This window comes from Balaenoptera musculus, chromosome 2, assembly GCF_009873245.2.
Source record: "Balaenoptera musculus isolate JJ_BM4_2016_0621 chromosome 2, mBalMus1.pri.v3, whole genome shotgun sequence".
Lineage (NCBI taxonomy): Eukaryota > Metazoa > Chordata > Mammalia > Artiodactyla > Balaenopteridae > Balaenoptera > Balaenoptera musculus.
The window spans coordinates 63,735,700-63,757,579 of NC_045786.1; the positions used below are offsets into that span (position 1 = coordinate 63,735,700).

Below are 21,880 nucleotides of genomic sequence, written 5' to 3' on the forward strand. Positions count from 1 at the left end.
GAACTAATAGGAGATATCTATATATTTGTATCTCATAGATATCTATATCTAAGAGAGAGATTTATTTACTTTAAGGAATTGGCTTACATGAGTATGGGGCTGAAAAATCTGAAATGTGTAAGGCAGGATGGCAGGCTAGGAACTCAGGCAGGATTTCTGTGTTACAGTCATGAGGCAGGATTGCTTATTCTCTGGGAATTTTTAGATTTTGCTCTTTAGGTCTTCAAGTAATTGGATGAGGCCTACCCCAAATTATCAAGGGTCATCTCCTTTACTTCAGGTCTGCTGATTTCAGATGTTAATCACATCTACAAAATACCTTCATAGCAACATCTAGACTCCTGTTTGACCAAACAACTGGTCATCATAGCAGAGGCAAGTTGTCATATAAAATTTACCCTCATATGTACATAATGCTATTTTGCAGAGAGTAGAGTATGAATACAGAGAGTACTTTCTAATAGATCTCGTGGTAAGGCAGCAAACAAATTAGCTTGATCACAGCTAATAAACTAGATGTATTTTGGCTGAAGATATTTGAGCATCTAAAACAGGGGTTGGCAAACTGTGGCCCACTGCCTGTTTTTGTTTTTTTGTTTTTTTTATAAATAAAGCTTTATTGTAACACAGCAAATGCTGGGGTTTTTTTTGTTTTGTTTTGTTTTTTGTATATTATCTGTGGCTGTTTTCATTCTACAGTGGCAGAGTTGAATAGTTACAACAGAGACTGCATAGCTTGCAAGTCCTAAAATACTTACCATCTAGCCCTTTACAGAAAATGTTTGCCAACCCTTAAAGAATACATAGAAATGGTGCTTGCGGTCCTTGCTCTGTTATGGTCCACTCCTAGTTCAGTATTTCCATTCAAGTAGGAATGTATACTTATTAAACATTACAGTAGCAATGTTTTATTGTTGAAAGCCACATATTTTATTAGATTCATAAAATTTAATAATTTCTTAATTGTTTCATTGCACAGCCATTCAGATTTTTTAGATCACATGCTGAGTTCAGTTTTTATGGATAAAATATATATGAATGCTGTTAGTTTTTAGATGAATACTTGTGTATCTTTGGGAATGAAGAGAAAGTATTTTTTCTATAAAATTTGATCAACTTCATATTATTACAATTGCAGAATTCATTGTATGTATCTATTTTCCTTCTTTTAAGATGGTTAAAAAGGTATTTCGGTGCCCAGCTTATCCCCTTTTTTTAGATAATGGGTTAAAAAAAAAAGTAAACTATTATTTTTTAATTTGATTGCTCTTGTATCTGTAAAACTGAGTTAGAGTACAAGATGCATTTGTTCCCCAACCAAATAGTAAATTGCAGCTTTTGTTAGTAGAGAGAGTCTAGGCCCTGGATTCAGACAGTCCTAGGTTTAAATGTAGTGTTTTAAAACAACAGCTATTTTACTTGCTGCCGACTTCATAGGTCAGCAATTTGGGCTGGGCTCTGCTGCATGGTTTTCCACTGGTCTTGTCTGGGGTTACTCATGTGGCCGCCAAGTCATCTGGTAGCGCCTATAGTGCTGGGTGGTCTAAGTTGGCCACGCCGATGTGTCTGGCACTTTATGCTAGATTGCATGACTGAGTGGCTGGGCTCTTTCTCTCTTAAGCTCTCGCATGCTCTGGGTCACTAACTTGTTTACGCTGTGTCAGCAGCATCCCAAGAGGGGAAGCTGTAAGGTCTCTTGAGACTTAGATTCAGAGTTCTACAGGGTCACTTCTGCCACATTCTATTTGTCAAAATAAGTTACAAGTCCAGCCCACATTTACGGGATGAGGAATAAACTCCATCTTTTGATGGGAATCATGGCCAAGTCATGTTGCAAAGGGTGGGCTTACAGGAGTGAAAGGAATTAATAGTAGCTGCACAGTCCAACACTGTAAATTGCTTAGTTTCTTTATGCCCCATTTGGAAAGTAGAAATAACAATATGACTTAGAGAGTTCTTATAGTGTAACAAGTATTTCTTAAAGAATTTTAAAACTGAATCTTTATTTTAAATGCTGTGTTTTCTTGTTATATACCTAGATATCGTGAGAGTATTCATTCTTTCTCATTATTAATTTGGTCATGTATTTTTAATATGGGAGAGATATATTAAGACTCACTGGAAGGAAATCCTGCTTAAAAAGCTGTGCGGGAAGAGTTATGCATATGTGTAGAACTATTATTCATTTCATAATTTAAAAACAGTTAACTTCTAATGTGTTTACAAAAACATATATTTTCTTATAACCCTCTGTTTGTACATATTTTTATATTTCCCGCTTTTAATTTAAAAAATACTAGCTAGTAGTGTAAGATTTATTATTAGTTCAATTCTTGAAGCGTCTTTTGAGTTCTAGCAAACATATTTTTGTTTAGCTAATGTTTCTTTGCAAAGCCAAGAAAAAATAGGAAGCCAAAGAAACAAAAATATCTCTTATTTTTCACTGTGGTCAAACCCCATCAGAGGCTCTTTTTTAAGTGTATCTGTTTTGCTTTTTACTTTATCAAGAATAAACATAGAATGCTTCCTAAATCTGTCCTGTTTTGAGATATATATATATATATATATCAAACATTTGCCAAAATGTTTGTTAAAACTCGTCAGAGGTATTACTCTGTTCATTGGTGTATGTAAGGTGGGGTAGGAGGCATAATAGACCCTTCTCTGTTTTTACCTTTATATTGAAAAAATTTCACTCATGACATTTAGGCATTTAAAGAATTCTAATTTGAATACATTTTTTTCTAAAATTTTCTAGGGAAAAAGTTTATTTCTCCCGAATAACCAATTGCTTAACATTTTAAAGGGAATCTTAAACAAAATCTTATTTATCCAGCCTGAGAGCTCTATTCTTGTATGATATACATTTATAATTTTTTGTGTTTAAGACCTATATATATATTTACTTTAGAATTTAATGCTTCTTCTGGTGAGGAAGGGTGAAATAAGTAATATTATGAAACAAATGATGCTTATTAAAATTGGAGAGGCAATTTCCTGTCTATTTTAAATAACCTCTTTTGGGTCCCTAGACAGTTCTAATAAAGGAGCAAATACCTGCAATAGTTAGGGGTAGACAGTCTGGTATTTATACAACAGACTAGAATAGAATCAAACCGGGTGGTTAGGAAATCTTATCAAAGCAGTGCTGCGTCTTTTTGACTCCAGTTTAAAGTTTTTTTAGATTTCATAGCACCTTCAGTCCTTAAGATGTTAGATTTATTAAGTAATAATAATAGTTATTATTATTGTTGTCTTTTTTGTGCTTGACATTTTTATGTAGAGAAATCCAGTAAAGCAGGATTAAGCCTGTTAACATCTTAATCAGAAAAATGATTGATGGGGTATAATTTTCCCTTTCCTCTCTTTGTTCCATTGAGTCCTGACTACATAGTACTTTCAGATCACACAGTGGAAGGCTTGAGAGGATAAGATGGGGCCTAATTAAATAAGGATAAGGAAAAATCAGAAAGGGAAGAGAGTCCGGGGTCTGGGAAGAAGACAGTGGATGTGCAGCTTTTGTTTTCCTGGTTTATTTTAACATTCTTTTTTTCCTTGTTCTATTATGTAAGCTCTAATTTGCTGTTATATAAGAAAGAAGAGTAAATAATCTTTGGACTAAATGGAACGGGGGAAATATTTCTAACTGTCATCAATCCAGTGAACTGTAGAACAGCTTTTAATTGTGCAGCCTAATCTTCAAGGAATGTTTATGCTTCATGAGCTTTGCTTTCTGCTGTTTGCTCCATTTTCAGATGTGGCAGAGCTCGTCTTGGGTTTAGTAACAGGAATGGTGATAATCGTAGGATACTGTGGAAGCCTGTTGTACTTTGTTTCAATTAGATATGTAGGGGTTTGCCTAAATGTATGTGTTATTTAGCTTTTATTTAGGATTTTTTTCCCCTCGGAGAAGACTTTATTTAGTTGCCTCTATGTTCTTTTTCTTGAAGAGCCTTATCTTGAGGATGTGATTGTGAAATTCTGTTTTTTGGGGTGCTATTTCTCTTTTATGGTGGTTTTTTTAGTGTAGTTCATTGCAAAGTTTGTTTAGGTTTCCAGGTCTGAGGTGGGTGAGGTACATTATGATATTTATTATGTTAAGATAATTGATTAATCTTATAAACATTTCAAGGCAAGTTAAGACTTAGCTGTGTATTGTTCAATATAAATGCTTGGAAGTGAAAAAAAGTAGCACTTTAGGATGAATTATTTTTTTAGACTTGATTCTAAAGTGACCAAAAGAACCTTATGAAGAAGAGTTGCTTTAGTTCCTGAATAAGTCCCTTTTGAAAAATTTTGATGACAAAACTGGGGAATCTCACATTTTAGATCTGGTAGTGCCTGCCCCCCTCCCCCTCCTCATCCCGTGATCCCTCTTACTCATTATTAGTCAGCTAAACTGGCCTTCTTTCAACCATGCCAAACTCACTTCATTGCTTGTTCTCTTCTGAAATGTAAATTCTCTCAGGCTGGCTCTTCCTTTTCACTCAGATCCCATCTTCAATATCGCCTTCTCAGAAGTTTCTGGGTTACCCAACCCAATAGTCTATCCCTAGCATTCCATCACATCTCCTTCCCAATTCTCATCTGATAGTTTTTTTTTCCTTAGTTGTTTAACCCTATTTTGTTCCTTTAGAACATCAAATTCCATTAGAAGAGAGACTTTGATATGTTTATGGTCTTGATGGTGGTGGTGGTTTCACTGGAATCGACTTATTCTCAAACTCATTGAGTTGTATACATTAAATATGTACTGCTTTTTACATGTCAATTATACTTTAATAAAGTAGTTTAAAAAAGGAGAGAGACTTTGGTTGTCTTACTCACTTCTATATCCCTAGTGCCATGCATGACATGTCGTAGGTGCTTCATTAAAGTTTGCATATGCAAATGTGGAAATTTTTGTCCTTTTTTTTTTTTTTTTGCTGTAAAGGACATCTAAGTTTATGATGTTTAAATTTTTTAAAGATACTTGCATTTTGACATCAAAGATTTATTTTCAGATGATTTAAGAAATGAAAATAGCTTAATTAGTGGAAAGGACTGGACAAACAAGTCATAACAATAGGATTCTCTAATCATTCTGCAACTAACTGCAATTGCCTTATACGAAATCCCATAATCTCCTAGTGACTCAATTTCTGCATGTATAATATGAGAAACACTGTTAGCATTTCATATGATGGGGCTGAGGGAGGTAGTAGGGGTAACACCATTCAGGGATTTGTAGACATCATAAAGGAATTTGTCTGTCTCCTACAAGAACAGAAAACTACTGAAGGATTTTAAGCAAGGTGGGAGAGGGTATTTGGAAGGGAGTGGTGTAGTGGTGGTGGTATGATTAGGTTTTCATTTTGAAAATCACTCTGGCTACAGTGTGGAGAATACAAGGGAAGGGGCTGGAATGAATATAGACAGACTGTTTAGGAGATTGATGCAGTCATCCTGGTAAGGAATGGTGCTAACTTGAAGTAGGGTAATGTCGATGGACCTGGAGATGAGCAGGTGGATTTGAGTAATAATGGGCAGGTAAAGTCACCGGGATTTGGTGAGTCAGGTGTCAAGACTCATTTCTAGGTTTCTGTCTTGTACAACTAGATGGATCATAGTATCATTTACTGTGTTAGTGAAACTTGGAATAGGATCAGATTTCAGGAGGAAGAACATGTTTATAGTTTGGGACATGGAGGCACTTTTAAGACACTGAAGAAGAATTGTCAAGAAGATATTTGAATACATGGGCCTGGAGATAGAGAAGCCTGGGTTGCAAATGTGTATGGGAGTCATATGTGAATAGATTTTTAAATTGATATATCATGAATATGAAGTGCTTCATAAACCATAAACGGCTACAGTTGTGTTTAGTTTCCTAATTTGTGGTGCTATTTCAAACCTGGTGATTTCTCTACTCATCTTTTATTTTTATATTATTTTTTATTTATTTTTTATTTTTAGAATAACAAAAAATATTTTACTAAAACATAAGATTTTTTTTAAATGGCCAGACCTTAATTTGTCTATTTTTAATTTAATATAATTTATGTCATTTTATTTATTTATTTATTTATTTATTTATTTATTTATTTATGGCAGTGTTGGGTCTTCGTTTCTGTGCGAGAGCTTTCTCTAGTTGTGGCGAGTGGGGGCCACTCTTCATCGCGGTGCGCGGGCCTCTCACTGTCGCGGCCTCTCCTGTTGCGGAGCACAAGCTCCAGACGCGCAGGCTCAGTAGTTGTGGCTCACGGGCCTAGTTGCTCCGCGGCATGTGGGATCTTCCCAGACCAGGGCTCAAACCCGTGTCCCCTGCACTGGCAGGCAGATTCTCAACCACTGCGCCACCAGGGAAGCCCCAAACATAAGATTTACAGAAGTTTCCAGACAAGCCGTACAAAATGGTCACAAGCTTTTTCTTGAAGGGAGGATTCTACACTTGACAACAAAGTCACAATGTTATTAGTGAGGGTTGTGATGTTTGTTTAATGTTCCCATTTTGGTTCAAACAATCAAACTTGTCCATCTACAGCATCTAAATAAAGTTAGACTTGGCTAGAGAGCATATTCTAAAGAACTGGCTAGCTGCTTTTAACCACTGCAATTAGATCATCAAAAAAAGGGGGAAAGGAGCCCATAAAATTAAAATAAAACTAACTTCCTCCTCACCAAAAAAAAATAAAGAAAATAAAGAAAAACACCTACCCCCCTGCAGCTAACCCTGACAACTACCTTCATTCACAGTGCTTTCTCCTTAAACCATGATGGGGGAAATGAGTAAAAGCAGAAAGGGACCATTGCTTTTAAATGTTTCGCAACAATCCAGATGATACTTCTAGCCTCTGCTCATGCTTTACAACAGTGAATCAGGACAAGACATATTTGCTGATGGGCATTTAATCATCAAAGGACTGAGGATGTCTAGGCTTTTATTCTGTAATGTTTCTAAAACTGTGTCCATTAAATGCAAACAAAAAAGGAAGAAGTGTTGGCAGAACTGGAGAAGTGATGCACACTTGACGATCGGATTGATTTAAATATTATTCATGGCATATAGCCTAGTCCATGCTCTAGCTGTTACTATGGCTTGGGCTTCATTGGGCTTCCACTGCTTCACTGCTTCGCTACATCATTTGCTAATGGATCATCTGGATTGGGAGCACTTAAAGCCTGGATCTGTGCGGATCTACAGTGCTGGGGACCACTTATCTTTCAAAATATCTAAACATATTCTTCCCAAATTGTCTACATTAGGATGATAAATTTTGGTCATGAAACATACTTTAGAGGCTGCCATTGGGTATTCTTCTGGAAGGAATAGCTCAAGTTTAAAAGTCCCTTCCTCAAAAGGGGAATCCTGAGGCTCAGCAATGACCACATGAAAATAACAGGTGTTGCTCTCATCTGGTTCTGCTTTAATGCCGGGAACTGGTTCTGCCAGCAAACGCTGGGTTTCCTTGATAATCCTGAGGGGTAGCCCAGCCATCTTGTCAGATCCAGAGTTCAGCCTCTGGTCTCGTCTCCCTACTCATCTTTTAGTAGATAGTTTAGTCATTTTTTTCTACAAATTTTTTTCTGATTTCCCTCTTTTGAATTACTTCTATACCTTACATGTAATTAATATGGTATTATAGCAGTGTATTATGGTTATGTGCATGTTTACATATATATCTGTGTCTTTTTCATATTGTGAGATCAGTTAAAGAAAGTGACTGGGGGCTTCCCTGGTGGCGCAGTGGTTGAGAGTCTGCCTGCCAATGCAGGGGACACGGGTTCGAGCCCTGGTCTGGGAAGATCCCACATGCCGCGGAGCAACTGGGCCCGTGAGCCACAACTACTGAGCCTGCGCGTCTGGAGCCTGTGCTCCGCAACAAGAGAGGCCGCGACAGTGAAAGGCCCGCGCGCCGCGATGAAGAGTGGCCCCCGCTTGCCGCAACTAGAGAAAGCCCTCGCATAGAAACGAAGACCCAACACAGCCATAAATAAATAAATAAATAAATAGATAGATAGATAGATAGATAGATAGATAGATAGATAGAAAGTGACTGGGTTTTATTCCTGTGAATTGCCTGAGGCCAGGTCTCATGTATGCTTTGTTCCCTATGGTATATCCAGCACCTAACGTGTGGTGTAGTACATATCAAATGATCATGTATATTTGAATGTTGAGTCAAGTATTCATATTCCTTTACACATAGATGCTCAGTAAATTTTTACTGAACAAATATCCCATCTTTTGGCAGTTATTCAGTACTTATTTTATAAACATTATATAAAAGACAAAACTCTTTTGCTGCTTCTCCTTATCTATATTAGGGGTTTTTGATCTTGGGGCTCGTGGACTCCATATTTGTAGAGAGGAGATCAATGAACCCCCTGAAAATAAATGTAAATTTTTCTGATTCTGTGCTTATGTATAATTTTTAAAAGAGGGTCCATTGCTTTCATCAGATCTTAATGGGGTCTATGACACCAAAATGATGAAGATCTGTGAATTAGGTACTTTTCTTTAGCATGACTTTTCTTGGTTTTAAGCAGTTTTCTATGAAAGTTTTGTGGTAATCCTGTATATTTCTCTTTTGGATAATGTATCCAATATTGCCTTTAGTCTAAAACTGGTCTTCAAATCATATTTGCTGTGGTCTGTTGAGTCCATCCCTTAAATATGTAAGTACTTTATATGAATTTGCGTATATTTTAAAGTCTACTTGTTTATTTGCATCTATAAAGTTCTTCTCAGGAGACCTTCTATCCTAAATATTGCATAAATGAAACAACTGTTGGACTTATTTATGTTTAAAAAATTTTGATTAAACCTTTTATCAGAGAAGAAATTTGAGCTTAATATACAAAATTTTTGCTAATTTTTTTCTGCATGGTGGAATTATAGGTCATTTCTATTTTTATATGTAAAATTAAATATATTACAGATTTTCTACATTGAAGATGAATTACTTTAAAAATTTTTTAAATATCATTTAATTTCTGAAAATGTTACGAATTTGCAGTTGATGCTAATATGAGGGAATCACTGTCAGAACTTTTAAGTGATTTCCTTTATGGTGATCTAGAGTTTAAAGCTATCATCCACTTAGGTCTACCTAGTGAAATAACTGTTTTGTGTTAGAATGTTATATTTATTCTCTAGAAATAGCTGTATTTTGACTTTTACCATAGATGTGTTGGCTTGCTGCATTCTGAGTTTGATGAATATCTTCTTTTCAAACCAGTGCAGTACTGAAGTATAGAAATATATTTATTATAATATGTGGTAAACATTAATGCTTTTTAAAAAAAGTACTGCTTTTTAGAATGCTTTCATTCGATGGCACAGGGCTCATCTTGTAAGTATATGGCTGTGAATGACAATAGCTTCATTTTAATCCAGAGAAGACTGAGTGGAAAGGATATGTACTGCGTTTCCTGCCATATTAATGAATCAGTGAAGGGTCTTGGTAATAAGCATGGAATATAGTTTAAAAGTTTATACATCAGATTTATTGGACCATGTATCAAAAGTGCATGAAATATACAGAAGTTGAGAGAATAGTTTAGTGTAATGAACCCCAATGAACCTATAACTCAGCTTTAACAATTATTAACCTATGGCCAATCTTGTTTCATGTATATCCTCACCCTCTTAATTTTGTTTTTGAAAAGTTTATTAATTGATATGAATCATGCTAATGATTTTGTGAGAGATTGCATTTTTGTTTTATTATTTTTACTTTTAATTGTGGTAAAAAAACACACAGTTTACCATCTTAACCATTTTTAAGTGAATCTTTCAGTAGTGTTAAGTATATTCACATTGTTGTGTAAATTATCACCAGAAGGTTTTCATCTTGCAAATCTGAAATGCTATATCCATTAAACAACAACTCCCCTTTTTCCTCTTTCCCCAGACCATGGTAACCACCATTCTACATTTTGTTTCTATGAATTTGACTACTTTGGATACCTCATATAAGTGGAATCATACAGTGTTTATCTTTGGGGGGCTGGGATTTATTTCACTTAGCATAATGTCCTAAAGATTCATCTATGGTGTAGCATATGACAGAATTTCCTTCCTTTTTATGCCTGATTCATATTCCATTGCATGTATATACCGCCTTTTGTTTATCCATTCATCTATCAATGGATATTTGGGCTGCTTCCACCTCTTGGCTATTGTGAATTATGCTGCAGTGAACATGGTTGTGCAAATACCTCTTTGAGGCCCTACTTTCAATTCATTCAGATATATACCCAGAAAAGGGATTGCTGGATCATATGGTAGTTCTATTTTTAATTTTTTGAGGAGCCTCCATCTTGTTTTCCATAGTGGTTGCACCATTTTTCATTCCCACCAACAGTGCCCAAGGGTTCCAATTTCTCCACATCCTTGTCAACACTTACTATTTCTATTTTTTTGATAGTAGCCATCCTAATGGGTGTGAAGTGATATCTCATTATGATTTTGATTTGCGTTTCTCTAATTTAATGATGTTGAGCATCTTTTTATATGCTTGTTGGTCATTTGTATATCATCTTTGGAGAAATGTCCGTTCAAGTCCTTTGCCCATTTTTAATTGGGTTATTTGTTTCTTTATAATTGAGTTACAGTTCTTTACATATTCTGCATATTAAACCTTCATCAGATATATGATTTGGAAATGTTTTCTCCCATTCTTTTTTTTTTTTTTTTTTAAATTTTTATTTATTTATTTATTTATGGCTGTGTTGGGTCTTCGTTTCTGTGCGAGGGCTTTCTCTAGTTGTGGCAGGCGGGGGCCACTCTTCATTGCGGTGCGCGGGCCTCTCACTATCACGGCCTCTCTTTTTGCGGAGCACAGGCTCCAGACGCGCAGGCTCAGCTCCACGGCATGTGGGATCCTCCCAGACCAGGGCTCGAACCCGTGTCCCCTGCATTGGCAAGCAGATTCTCAACCACTGCGCCACCAGGGAAGCCCTCTCCCATTCTTTAGGTTGCTTTTTCACTCTGTTGTTTGTGTCCTTTGATGTACAGAAGTTTTTAAGTTTGATGTAGTCCCATTTGTCTATTTTTGCTTTTGTTGCCTGTGCTTTTGGTGTCATATCTAAGAAATCATTGTTAAATCCAAAGTCATGAAGCTTTTCCCCTATATTTTCTTCTAGGAGTTTTATATTTAGATGTTAAATTTAGGTCTTTAAATTTAGCCTTTAATCATTTTGAATTAATTTTTCTATATGGTGTAAGATAAGGGTCCAACTTCATTCTTTTGCATGTGGATATCCAGTTTCCTCAACACCATTTGTTGAAGAGACTGTCCTTTCCCCATTGAGTGGTCTTCGCACCCTCGTCAAAGATCATTTGACCACATATGTGAAGGTTTATTTCTAGGTTCTTTATTCTATTTCATTGATCTAAGTATCTGTCTCTATGCCAGTACCATACTGTTTTGATTACTGTAGCTTTGTAATATGTTTTGAAATCAGGAAGTGTGAGACCTCCAACTTTGTTGTTCTTTTTCAAGATTATTTGGCTATTTGGTTTCCCCTGAAAGTCAGTATGAATTTTAGGCTGGATTTTTCTATTTCTGAAAAAAATGCCTTTGGAATTTTGATAGAGATTGTGTTGAATCTGTGGATTGCTTTGAGTAGTACTGACATTTAACAATAGTAAGTCTTCCAAGCTGAACACGAACTGTCTTTCTATCATTTGTGTCTTCTCTAATTTCTTTCAATAATGTTTTGTAGTTTTTGGTATACAGGTCTTTCGCTTCCTTGGTTAGGTTTATTCCTAGTTATTGTATTATTATTTTTTTTTTCAAGTTAGTGTTTTTGTTTTTGTTTTGTTTTTAACATCTTTATTGGAGTATAATTGCTTTACAATGTTGTGTTAGTTTCTGCTGTATAACAAAGTGAATCAGCTATAAGTATACATATATCCCCATTATTGTATTATTTTTGATGCTATTGTAAGTGGAATTGTTTTCTTAATTTTATTTCTGGATTGCTCATTGTTAGTGTATACAGAAGCACAATTGATTATTGTGTGCTGATTTTGTATCCTGCAACTGTGCTGAATTCATTTATTAGTTCTAACAGTTTCTTTTTCTTGTGGAATTTTTAGGGTTTTCTATGTATAACATCATGGCATCTGCAAACAGAGATAATTTTACTTCTTCCTTTCCAATTTGGATACCTTTTATTTCCTTTTCTTGTCTAATTGTTCTGGGTAGGACTTCTAATACTATGTTGAATAAAAATGGTGAGAGTGAGAATCCTTTTCTTGTTCCTGATCGTAGAGGATAAGTGTTTCACCATTGAATATGATGTTAGCTATGTGCTTTTCATATATTACCATTATTATGTTAGGGTAATTTCCTTCTATTTCCAGTTTTTTGAGTGTTTTTATCATGAAAGATTTTAAATCTTATTTAATGATATTTCTACATTAGTTGAGATGATCATGGATTTTTTTCCTTAAGTCAGTTAATGTGGTGTATTACATTGATCAATTTTCATGTGATGAACTGTCCTTGCATTCCAAGAATAAATCCCACTTAGTCATGGTGTATAATCCTTTTAATGTGCTGTTGAATTCAATCTGTCCCCCTGATTATTCTGATTACTTTTGAAGTAAATACCAGAAACAGGCATTAAGCTGATAAACAGGTAAACATATGATATAAGGGCAGATACTGATAACTATTATGAAGATAAGTGAAACAGGGCAGAAAGATAAAGAGTGGCAAGGGTAGAATGGGGCTGGTACTGTTTAGATACAGAGGTTTGAGAAGCCCTCTAATGCAGTGATATTTAAGAAGAACCAGAATGAAGGTGAGGGAAGAACCTTACAGGCACAGGGGACAGCAGAGGTGGGAATTTGCTTAGAGTTCTTGGGAAATACCTGGGAAGGCGGGAGCGAGAGTAGGAACAAGAGAGTAAGTCACAGAGGCTGGGGAGGTTCTGGATATCTGCAGAATAGGAGGGCACGTAAATCCCATCTCCTGAGCCTTAGTTATTAGCACAGATAGCTCCATATATGGCTTTTATTACTCATTACAGATTTCCCCCTGTCTTTTTATTTCCTTTGCCTTTGCTGTCCTATATATAGAAAGAATGTGCTTGCTTTGTTAACCAAAGGACAGGGCCTGAGTTCTATCCCACCCAGATTTCCTCTGAAGAGGGTGAAATGGAGTGGGTGGAGTCACTGGGTCCAGCCAAGAATCCACTGTGATGTCTAATGTGATTTGGGGGAAAAAAAAAAATCATTGTTTCAAAAATAAAACATTATGGTATATGATCTTACATATTTTATAATTAGAATATGTACTTAATATTTTAAATTTAAATAGTAGGAAGTGGATTTCTTGATGAAATTCGTAACAGAACTTTTAACTGGCAGCATGATCTATAGTATAGAGTTACCTCCTTCCTATAAACAGTTGTGTTGGGATGTTTAGCATTCCCATGAAATGATTTCCCAAATCTGCCTTTTTGGAGAAAGTGTAAATTACTCTTGTGTTACTGTGGGAACTAGAAGGTACAGAACACCCTGGAGCTTGTAGACATTTGTCACCATCCTTGATAATGTAAGGAATGTTGTGGTACAAGCATGTTAAACATCATGGAGAATGTGGAGAGATTGTTTGCTTTGTCCCCACATGGAGTTTTATTTACAGTCTTGTTCAGTGATTTATGCATTTGTCTCCTCTAGTATTTAATCATTTTATTTGTTTGTTAAAATCCCTGAATCTAGATAATTTGATTCCACTGATAAAATATTTACTTGTTATATTAGGCAGGGTGCTAAACTTGGAAATTAAGAGTACTGAGTTAAATTTAAAATTTGTTGAAAAGTATTCATCGTAATGCAGACTATTTAATGTCTTGGCAGTGCCTCTGGCTCTTCTCATTTAACGTGTTAGGAGACAGACTGGCAGCAGTTGTAAGCTGAAACCTGGTTGTATGCGGAACGAGACTGATAGGGGTACAAGGAAAATGGAGAAAATCTGAAAATGTTTCTGTGTGTGTGTGTTTCCTTAAATTAAAGTGTGACACATTTGCTTAAAATAGAATTTTATATTCTGTTTATCAAGTTTATTATAACTTCATGATAGAGGATCCTAAGACTGAAACTGGTTTTAAATATTGTTTTGTGGAATAACCAAATTTGTCTCTTAACAATTTTGTCGTGATGTCACGCAAGTTGCTTTGATATAATAAGCATGTTTTACAATGTGTTTGAGTCATTTTTCCCTAGCAGACCTCAAGTTTATTACTCAGAGGAGAAGCATGAATTTACAGTATATTCTTAGCTGCTCTTCTCTATCTATCACTCAGCTGTCAAGGCCTATGGAATCTAAAATAGATCCTGACCAATGGGAGACAGCCTACACACTGCTTACGGGGTGATTCGGATGTGGACAGCTTTCTCGTGCACAGACGCTGGTCTGTGTTGCAGTGTTGAGGCGGCAGGATGCAGAGTTGAAGTTTTCCAGTGGAGTCCCTGAAAAGGGACAGCTTTGAAAGACAGCTTCTAAAGAATAACAAATAGGAGGAGTTACAGTACCTGATTTGGGGCTGCTCTTACTCAAGTGCTGCACAGCAAGGAAGATAATTTTCAAGCGTTATGAAGGCGGAGAAGGATCCTGAAGACGAAGAAAATATCGTTAGAGATCCAAGCTAAGTGTAGCCCAGCATGAAGACTGCAGAACAGGAAGAGTTGTAACGAGAAGGAGCGAGTCACTTGTTAGGCGTTTCTCTGAGGGCTTGCTTTGTGAGCTACAGAGATTTGTAACTTAATGCGAAGTAGTTTGCTGTTAGCAACAAGAAACTAAATCCTGTCTATGATGAACTGTTGGTTTTCTTGTGCTCCTAAGAACAGAGTAGGTATCCCTGTAGTCCAGTGTAACAAGAGTCTTGGCTAGGCTTTTTGAACTGTATTCTTTTAAAATGTACTGTCTTATTAATTTTGGTTTCTTTGTCTTATTATATTCTCTCTGCTTTATTTGATTAGCAGATTGGGGTTAGTGATAGAAAACAAAAGTTCTTGTTTCTTTTTCTGTGTTTAAAAAGCATATAATAGAATCTTAATAATTGAGCAGTATTTCTGTTAACTGACAGTGGACCAAAATGGAAAACAATGCTTAGTGGAGTAGACTTGAGAATCACAGGATAATATGAGACTTTAATTCCATTTAATTATCTTTTAAAGAGCCTTACTTTTGGATTTTACAATTGTTTTAGTGTTTTAAATAGCTCCTTTCTCCACCAGGACTTTACCTGGAAATAAAGTTGGGTTGTTCTAAGTGCAAGGATAAACTAATCAATTTAGAGCAAGTGTTTGTGTGCTAAACATGACTTAATCCCTTAGGCATTTGAAAGCACAAAGCCTACATCTACTACCACTCCCCAATTTAGAGTCAGTAAACTGATTGTTTTGTTTTAAAGCTAAAGAAAGGGGATGCCTAAAATGTAGTTTAGACTTTGAGCTAGTGAGTAGGGCTTAGCCGCTACTCATAGTTGGTAGTTTGAACTTTTCAAGTTAGAAGGAAGTGGGTTCATCTCCAAACTTGACTAGAGACAACAATTCTGAAGTCTGTGTAGGTACTTGAATCAGATTTCAGGGGTGGGTTAAAATTTTAATGTATTTATCTTTTTTCATATTCAGTCTTTATATTTTTCACTTCAAGTATTTAATGAATACATTGCTTATTTAGCTAGAAAATTGGTTGCTTTCTTTTTTTCTGGTTTAGAGGGGATAGTAGATATAAAATAATCATACTGATCAAACATTTAGAGGATACGCTTCATTTAAGTGATTCATTTCCCCCCTCCAGAAATTTGTTATGGTATTTGTGGATATAGGAATTGCTTTGTAAGTTAAGTGAAAAATATGTACATCTTTTTTTGGTCTAGAAATGACGCTGGACTTAGCAAAGAATTTAGCAATAAGTTTACTGTACAAAATTTTAAAAGGCTAAAACCTTACTTGTTTAAATAATGTATATTTTAGTGCTGGGTTCTACATTTCTACCTACTAAGAAAAGGTTGAAGTTATTGGCTACAGAATGTCTTGAATATATTTTCTCCAATCAGAGCTAAAGATAACCTTGATATAATTAAAATATACATCATGTGATACATTCTCCTATTTAAAAAAAATTGCCTTTGAGCTTCCTTTTAAATACACATGCGCTAAGTTTTTGTTGAAATAAAAAATCTTTTTTTAACAAAAGCAATATATGTTGAATGTAAAGAAGGAAGAAAATGAAAGTCATCTGTGATCCTATAATTTTAGGATTTTTAAGTAGTTAATACTTTAGAGTCTTTTTTCATTTTATTCTATGTAGAAGTTTCTTTTTATCCTAATATATAAGCATAATGGATTGCTTTTTCTCTTGAGTGTACATGTGTGTAATTTGCCTCCATAATTATATTTTGAACAGTGCCTTTTAAACGAGTAGTGGTGGTGGGGTTCTTAAAAGGTGTGCAGAATTCCACTGTATCTAAGGGTCTTGGGAGATAATCAGAGCCAAATCTGAAAGCATGAGTTACAGAATAGGAAAAAAAAGAGCACACTGATTTTGGAAGTCATGAGAAATCTTGATTGGGCTTGGCTGCTTGAGTCATTTAATGTCCCTGGAGCCTTGATTTTTCTCATCTGTTAAGTGGGGATGATAATTCTAGTTTACTAGGGTTGTTCGAGTCATTCATGCCTGGAACAGGGTAGGTGTTCAACAGTTGCTCATCTCCTTTCTCTGCTCTGAAGGCAAAGAAAGCAGGGCAGAAAACATGAGAGACATCCTTTTTCTCAAAAGTATAATTAAAATATTTCTTGTACATCAGGTGTTCTGGAAAGTTTCTTTTTGTGACGTTGGAACAGCAGGGACAAGGAAATTTGGGGTGCAGCTGGTAACTGAGTGATGTATTATACATTACTGCTTTCCCTTCTCTTTTTTTTCTCCCCTTCTTTGGGAAGTCTTACTAATATATATAGTATGCCATGTTTACATTCTTTTTTTCTTTTTTGTAGCAAGCAGCAGATTGGAACAAATATGATGACCGATTGATGAAAGCAGCGGAAAGGGGAGATGTAGAAAAAGTGTCCTCACTCCTTGCTAAAAAAGGGGTCAATCCAGGCAAACTAGATGTGGAAGGCAGATCTGCGTGAGTATTGCTGACGATAATTCCCTAAAGAGAATTTGGGTAGACCATTGGGATACAAATGAAATTTGTGAATTATGGTTATCAACATTTAATTTAAAAAAACCTTTATCAAAACCCACACTATAAAATCTTTCAACATCACTTTCAAACAATTTGGACTAATAATTGTTCTCAATATGAAAGATTTTCAAGTGAGAGAAAGAATACTAAAATACTACCCAGTGGTCTAGTTGTTTGGGTGCTGTGGCAAACCATAGCCTGGGTTATTTGGTGCATTTTTATTCGGTGCAATTTTGTTTATAAGCTTTTTAATACTCCTTATCATATTTGATCCTCGCAGTGGCCCTTTGAAAAAAGTAGGGAAAAGTTTACAGAGGTTAAATAACTTGGTCTAGTCTCATTAAAAGTCACAGGTCTGGGCTTCCCTCGTGGCGCAGGGGTTAAGAATCCACCTGCCGGGCTTCCCTGGTGGCGCAGTGGTTGAGAATCTGCCTGCCAGTGCAGGGGACACAGGTTCAAGCCCTGGTTTGGGAAGATCCCACATGCCGCGGAGCAACTAGGCCCGTGAGCCACAATTACTGAGCCTGCGCGTCTGGAGCCTGTGCTCCACAACAAGAGAGGCCACAATAGTGAGAGGCCCGCGCACCTCAATGAAGAGTGGCCCCCACTTGCTGCAACTAGAGAAAGCCCTCGCACAGAAACGAAGACCCAACACAGCCAATAAATAAATAAATAAATTAATTAAAAAAAAAAAAAGAATCCACCTGCCAAGGCAGGGGACACGGGTTTGAGCCCTGGTCCGGGAAGATCCCACATGCCGCGGAGCAACTAAGCCCGCGAGCCGCAACTACTGAGCCTGCGTGCTATAAGTACTGAAGCCTGCGCACCTAGAGCCCGTGCTCCACAACAAGAGAAGTCACTGCAATGAGAAGCCCACTCGCCACAACTAGAGAAAGCCCACACGCAGCAAGGAAGACCCAATGCAGCAAAAAAAAAAAAAAAAGTCACAGGTCTGTGATGTAAACCCAAGTTTTCTGTCTTGGAAGAGTTCTGTAAATTACACTGCCTTTTCCTCTTAACCCCCAATCCATTTTTATATTTGGGTAATTAATTTAAATGAGAATGTTTAGGGCAGTAGGGAGGCAGAATGACTAGTGTGACTTAGGGAGATACAGGTAGTGATCCAACCCTTTTGCTTTTGTGTTACTGAGGACTTTACATGCTTATGAACCAGGTATCTTTTCTCTCACCCCTCCCCAGTCTTTATCATTTCTCTTCCTGTTGAGGATGGGGAGCAGTTGGATTAAAGGGTAGATCTAGCTTCTGTTACTACCCTCTATAAATATAGCAGTTAAAACCTTATCTGGGAAACCTTCCAAAGTTAGAGGTGAAAAGTCTCGTTTCCTAAAATTCCTCTCCGCCTTATACTTGTGTAAGTTTTTTTTTAGACCATTATAACTGGAAACCAGATACTAAATATAGAAATGAATATTAGGAAGTGGATAGTTAATGTTTGATGTAGGTCACTACCTTAGAATGCTTAGATATTTAAGTATAGTGAAAATAGCAAAGCGTGACTTTAAGTTGTTCATAAGAGCAATAAAGTTTGAGAAGTTCCAATTTTTTTATACTGTTTCAGTTTTATCAAGTAGGCAATTTGATAGCTACAGAAACTGGTTATTTTGAGTCCTGCTTCTATTTTTGCTAATTTTAAACCATTTATAGGGCTCACAGTATAAATAGTGAAAATTTAATATCTAAAACTGACTGTTTTTCATATTTTTTTTCCAAAATGCCAAGATGTTAAAAGATAAAAGGATCTTCTTTGGGATGAAAATCTTCAGTGAAACCTAATTTCTTCAGTTCTGTCTGTCCATGCTTTGAATGTTTTGAATGAATGATTACTTGAGTTTTTGTTCAGATTTTTTTGATCTAAGGTTCAATTCTGAGGGAAATTATTTGTATTAATGGTCAGAATTACGAAAATCTGGTGTAATTTGATTAACTATGAACTTTAGTTTGTGAAATATTTGAGTAGTATTAGTTTCTGAGGTTTTCACTGTAGGAAGTAGAATTCTTTCTGGGATTCATAGGATAAAATATTTTCCTTTTGTTATTCACACACAAACTGTATTCTTTCTTTTTTTTTTTTTTTAAAGTTCAGAGATTTTTTTTTTTTAATTTTTTTTTTTTTTTTAATTTTTCACATGAGAACATGGTTTCTTTTATCTATTTATTTAGTTTTGGCTATGTTGGGTCTTTGTTTCTGTGCGAGGGCTTTCTCTAGTTGCAGCAAGCGGGGGCCACTCTTCATTGTGGTGCGCGGGCCTCTCACTATCGCGGCCTCTCTTGTTACGGAGCACAGGCTCCAGATGCGCAGGCGCAGTAGTTGTGACTCACGGGCCTAGTTGCTCCGCGGCATGTGGGATCTTCCCAAACCAGGGCTCGAACCTGTGTCCCCTGCCTTGGCAGGCAGATTCTCAACCACTGCGCCACCAGGGAAGCCCCCTGTATTCTTTCTTAATTAAAGCATTTTATATTTAGTCAAGTATAGGACATATTACAAATATATTTTCTGTAATTATAAAAATAATGTTATTTTGAATGATTTTTTTGGTTTTTAATTCTTGAAATTTAAGACAAAAGTAACATGTCCTTCTTGACCTCTATCCAATTTCAAAAATGAAATATTTGAGGCCTAGCCATAGTCACTGCAAGGATCTGTTTTCTTCCTGTTCGCCTCTTTCCTAGGGTGTAGCCCTTTGCCCAGGCAAAATGGGGCAGGTTCACCAAGAATCTTCACTGCCACTTGGAGAGCCATGGATTCCAGTTCCTGTCTCTCCATCCCCTCAGGCTGTCAAAAGTACCGTTCAGCCTCCCAGCTGTTTTCTCTGGAATCAGCAAATGCTCCTAGACAAAAAGGAGCCCCAAATACCAAGCTCACCTCTCTGGGCCTCTGTCCTTCCCTGCATACTGGCCTAGTAATTTTTCACTATCTTGTTAGCCTACTGATACCTTCAAGCAGATGTATTATTTTTTATGCAGCTCTTCTAGTTGTCCTCAGAGGTGGGGACTGTCCATATTACCTGGATCTCCTATTATAGAAGTAAAAGTACTTGTCTTGTTTAAAAAACGAAAACTTAAAGTTGATTTTTTTAATTGAAAAAGAGTATTTCTATAAAGCAGTTTTCCAAATTTCCTTTGCAACTCTGCATACAATTTAATGATTGATATATCGTCTTTCTGAAGCACATCTACTATTTATAGCACAACAGTATTAATAATGCATTGTAGATTTGCTGTGATTTCTGCCCTTTTAAGTGCATCATCAGTATAATGTTGAGTTATTTTGAAGAAAGAAGTCTTTCAGATTTTGTGAGCTAAGAAATGAAAACAAGCAGACAAAAAATGAGATCCCCAAGATTGTTGGAAGACTAAAAACCTTTGCTTGACGGAAATTACCATTCCTCAAAAGGTTCTCATGATGCATTGCATAGTATAATTCCCCACTTCAGTGTTGCAAAGAGATTGATACCCTCAGCCTTATAGCAATTTAAGGAGAACTTATCTGACTTTTAAGAACACTATATTCCTTTTATCAGAAACATCTCTTTCTCTCTAATTCAAACTTTACACAAACCTGGTTTACTTTACTTAGCAGTGCTCAGTCTCTAGTTTGTATTTATATCCCTTATAATACTAATAGAGGCATAGCTAGTGTTGTAATATCTGGAAATGAATTTGCTAGCTATCTCCAGATTTTGTCTCTAAGCATTCAGTTATTCAGATATTTGAGGGTGCATCATCTGTCTGGTACTTTCATTGGTTCTGGGAATATAATAGGAAGCAGAACAGACAAGAATTCCCGCTTTCATCTAGTTAGTTGAGTAGGAAGAGATTAATAGACCATAAAGAAAATAAATCTTGAATTTATATATAGTATTAGAAAATGTGTAATTCTACTTAGAATAATGAAGGCCAGGATGGGGGAGCTAGGAGTACTAAGGTTGCAGAGGATGGGGAAATGTAAAATTTTCAAATGGTATGGTTAGGGAAGACCCCGACAGGGAGTGTGCTGCCAAGTGTGTCTGTATCCAGGCACCTTGCTGAGCCTTTACCTCCTGGCATCTTCACGATGGGTACGATATCGTTTAGGACCTGAGTTCAGTGTCCTTTGCCAACAAGTCCTACAGTATTTACTTACAATGTCAGTTCTTAATGCACACAAAATATTTCTGTAAATGTTTATTGATTAAGAAAGTATTAGATGATCAAAGAAACAATGGGATATTTTATCATGTATCTTGAGTACTTGACGGCTTAAAGTTATTTTTTTAAGCAGACTTTACTTGCCTTATTAGAAAACGTGTTCAACTCTGTCTGTTTGTGTGAAATTTGAACCAGTCATACAGGTCTCTGAGTAAAAGGAAGAATAATGTGGTAGTACTTCAGGAAGAAGATGATGCCAGATCTTTTGTGGCTTTCAAGTGTAGCTTAGCTTGTTTTGAAGACTTTTCTATGCCAGGTTTAATATGATAATTCTAAAGAGATGGATAAGTGTTTTGATCTGTCTTTGGCCTTAGCATTCCGTGGTAACTTCATTTGTTTTGGCGGTTTCAGTATATTTGAAACTAAGCAAAATAATCTGATAGAAACTTTTCAGTGCATTTATTAAGGTCTAAACACCAGTGCCTTTGTTATTGAAATGATAAACTATAGAGGTAATAGTGTAAATTTGGATTAAAAT

At 36.2% G+C, this 21,880-nt stretch overlaps 1 protein-coding gene and 1 pseudogene across 4 annotated transcripts in view; one reads left to right on the top strand and one right to left on the bottom strand.

Annotated features, from left to right (window-relative positions):
- Positions 1 to 21,880, top strand: part of UACA (uveal autoantigen with coiled-coil domains and ankyrin repeats) — an 86,129-nt gene that overhangs the window by 26,971 nt on the left and 37,278 nt on the right. For 2 of the 4 annotated variants that reach the window (XM_036842490.1, XM_036842491.1), the window contains exon 2: positions 17,000 to 17,133. In XM_036842490.1, the coding sequence (XP_036698385.1) occupies positions 17,000 to 17,133 (134 nt within the window). Of the gene's footprint in view, positions 1 to 14,369; positions 14,850 to 16,999; positions 17,134 to 21,880 lie in introns of those variants that run through there. The other 2 variants (XM_036842492.1, XM_036842493.1) reach the window with 2 other exon arrangements.
- LOC118890135 lies at positions 6,986 to 7,478 on the bottom strand (annotated as a pseudogene).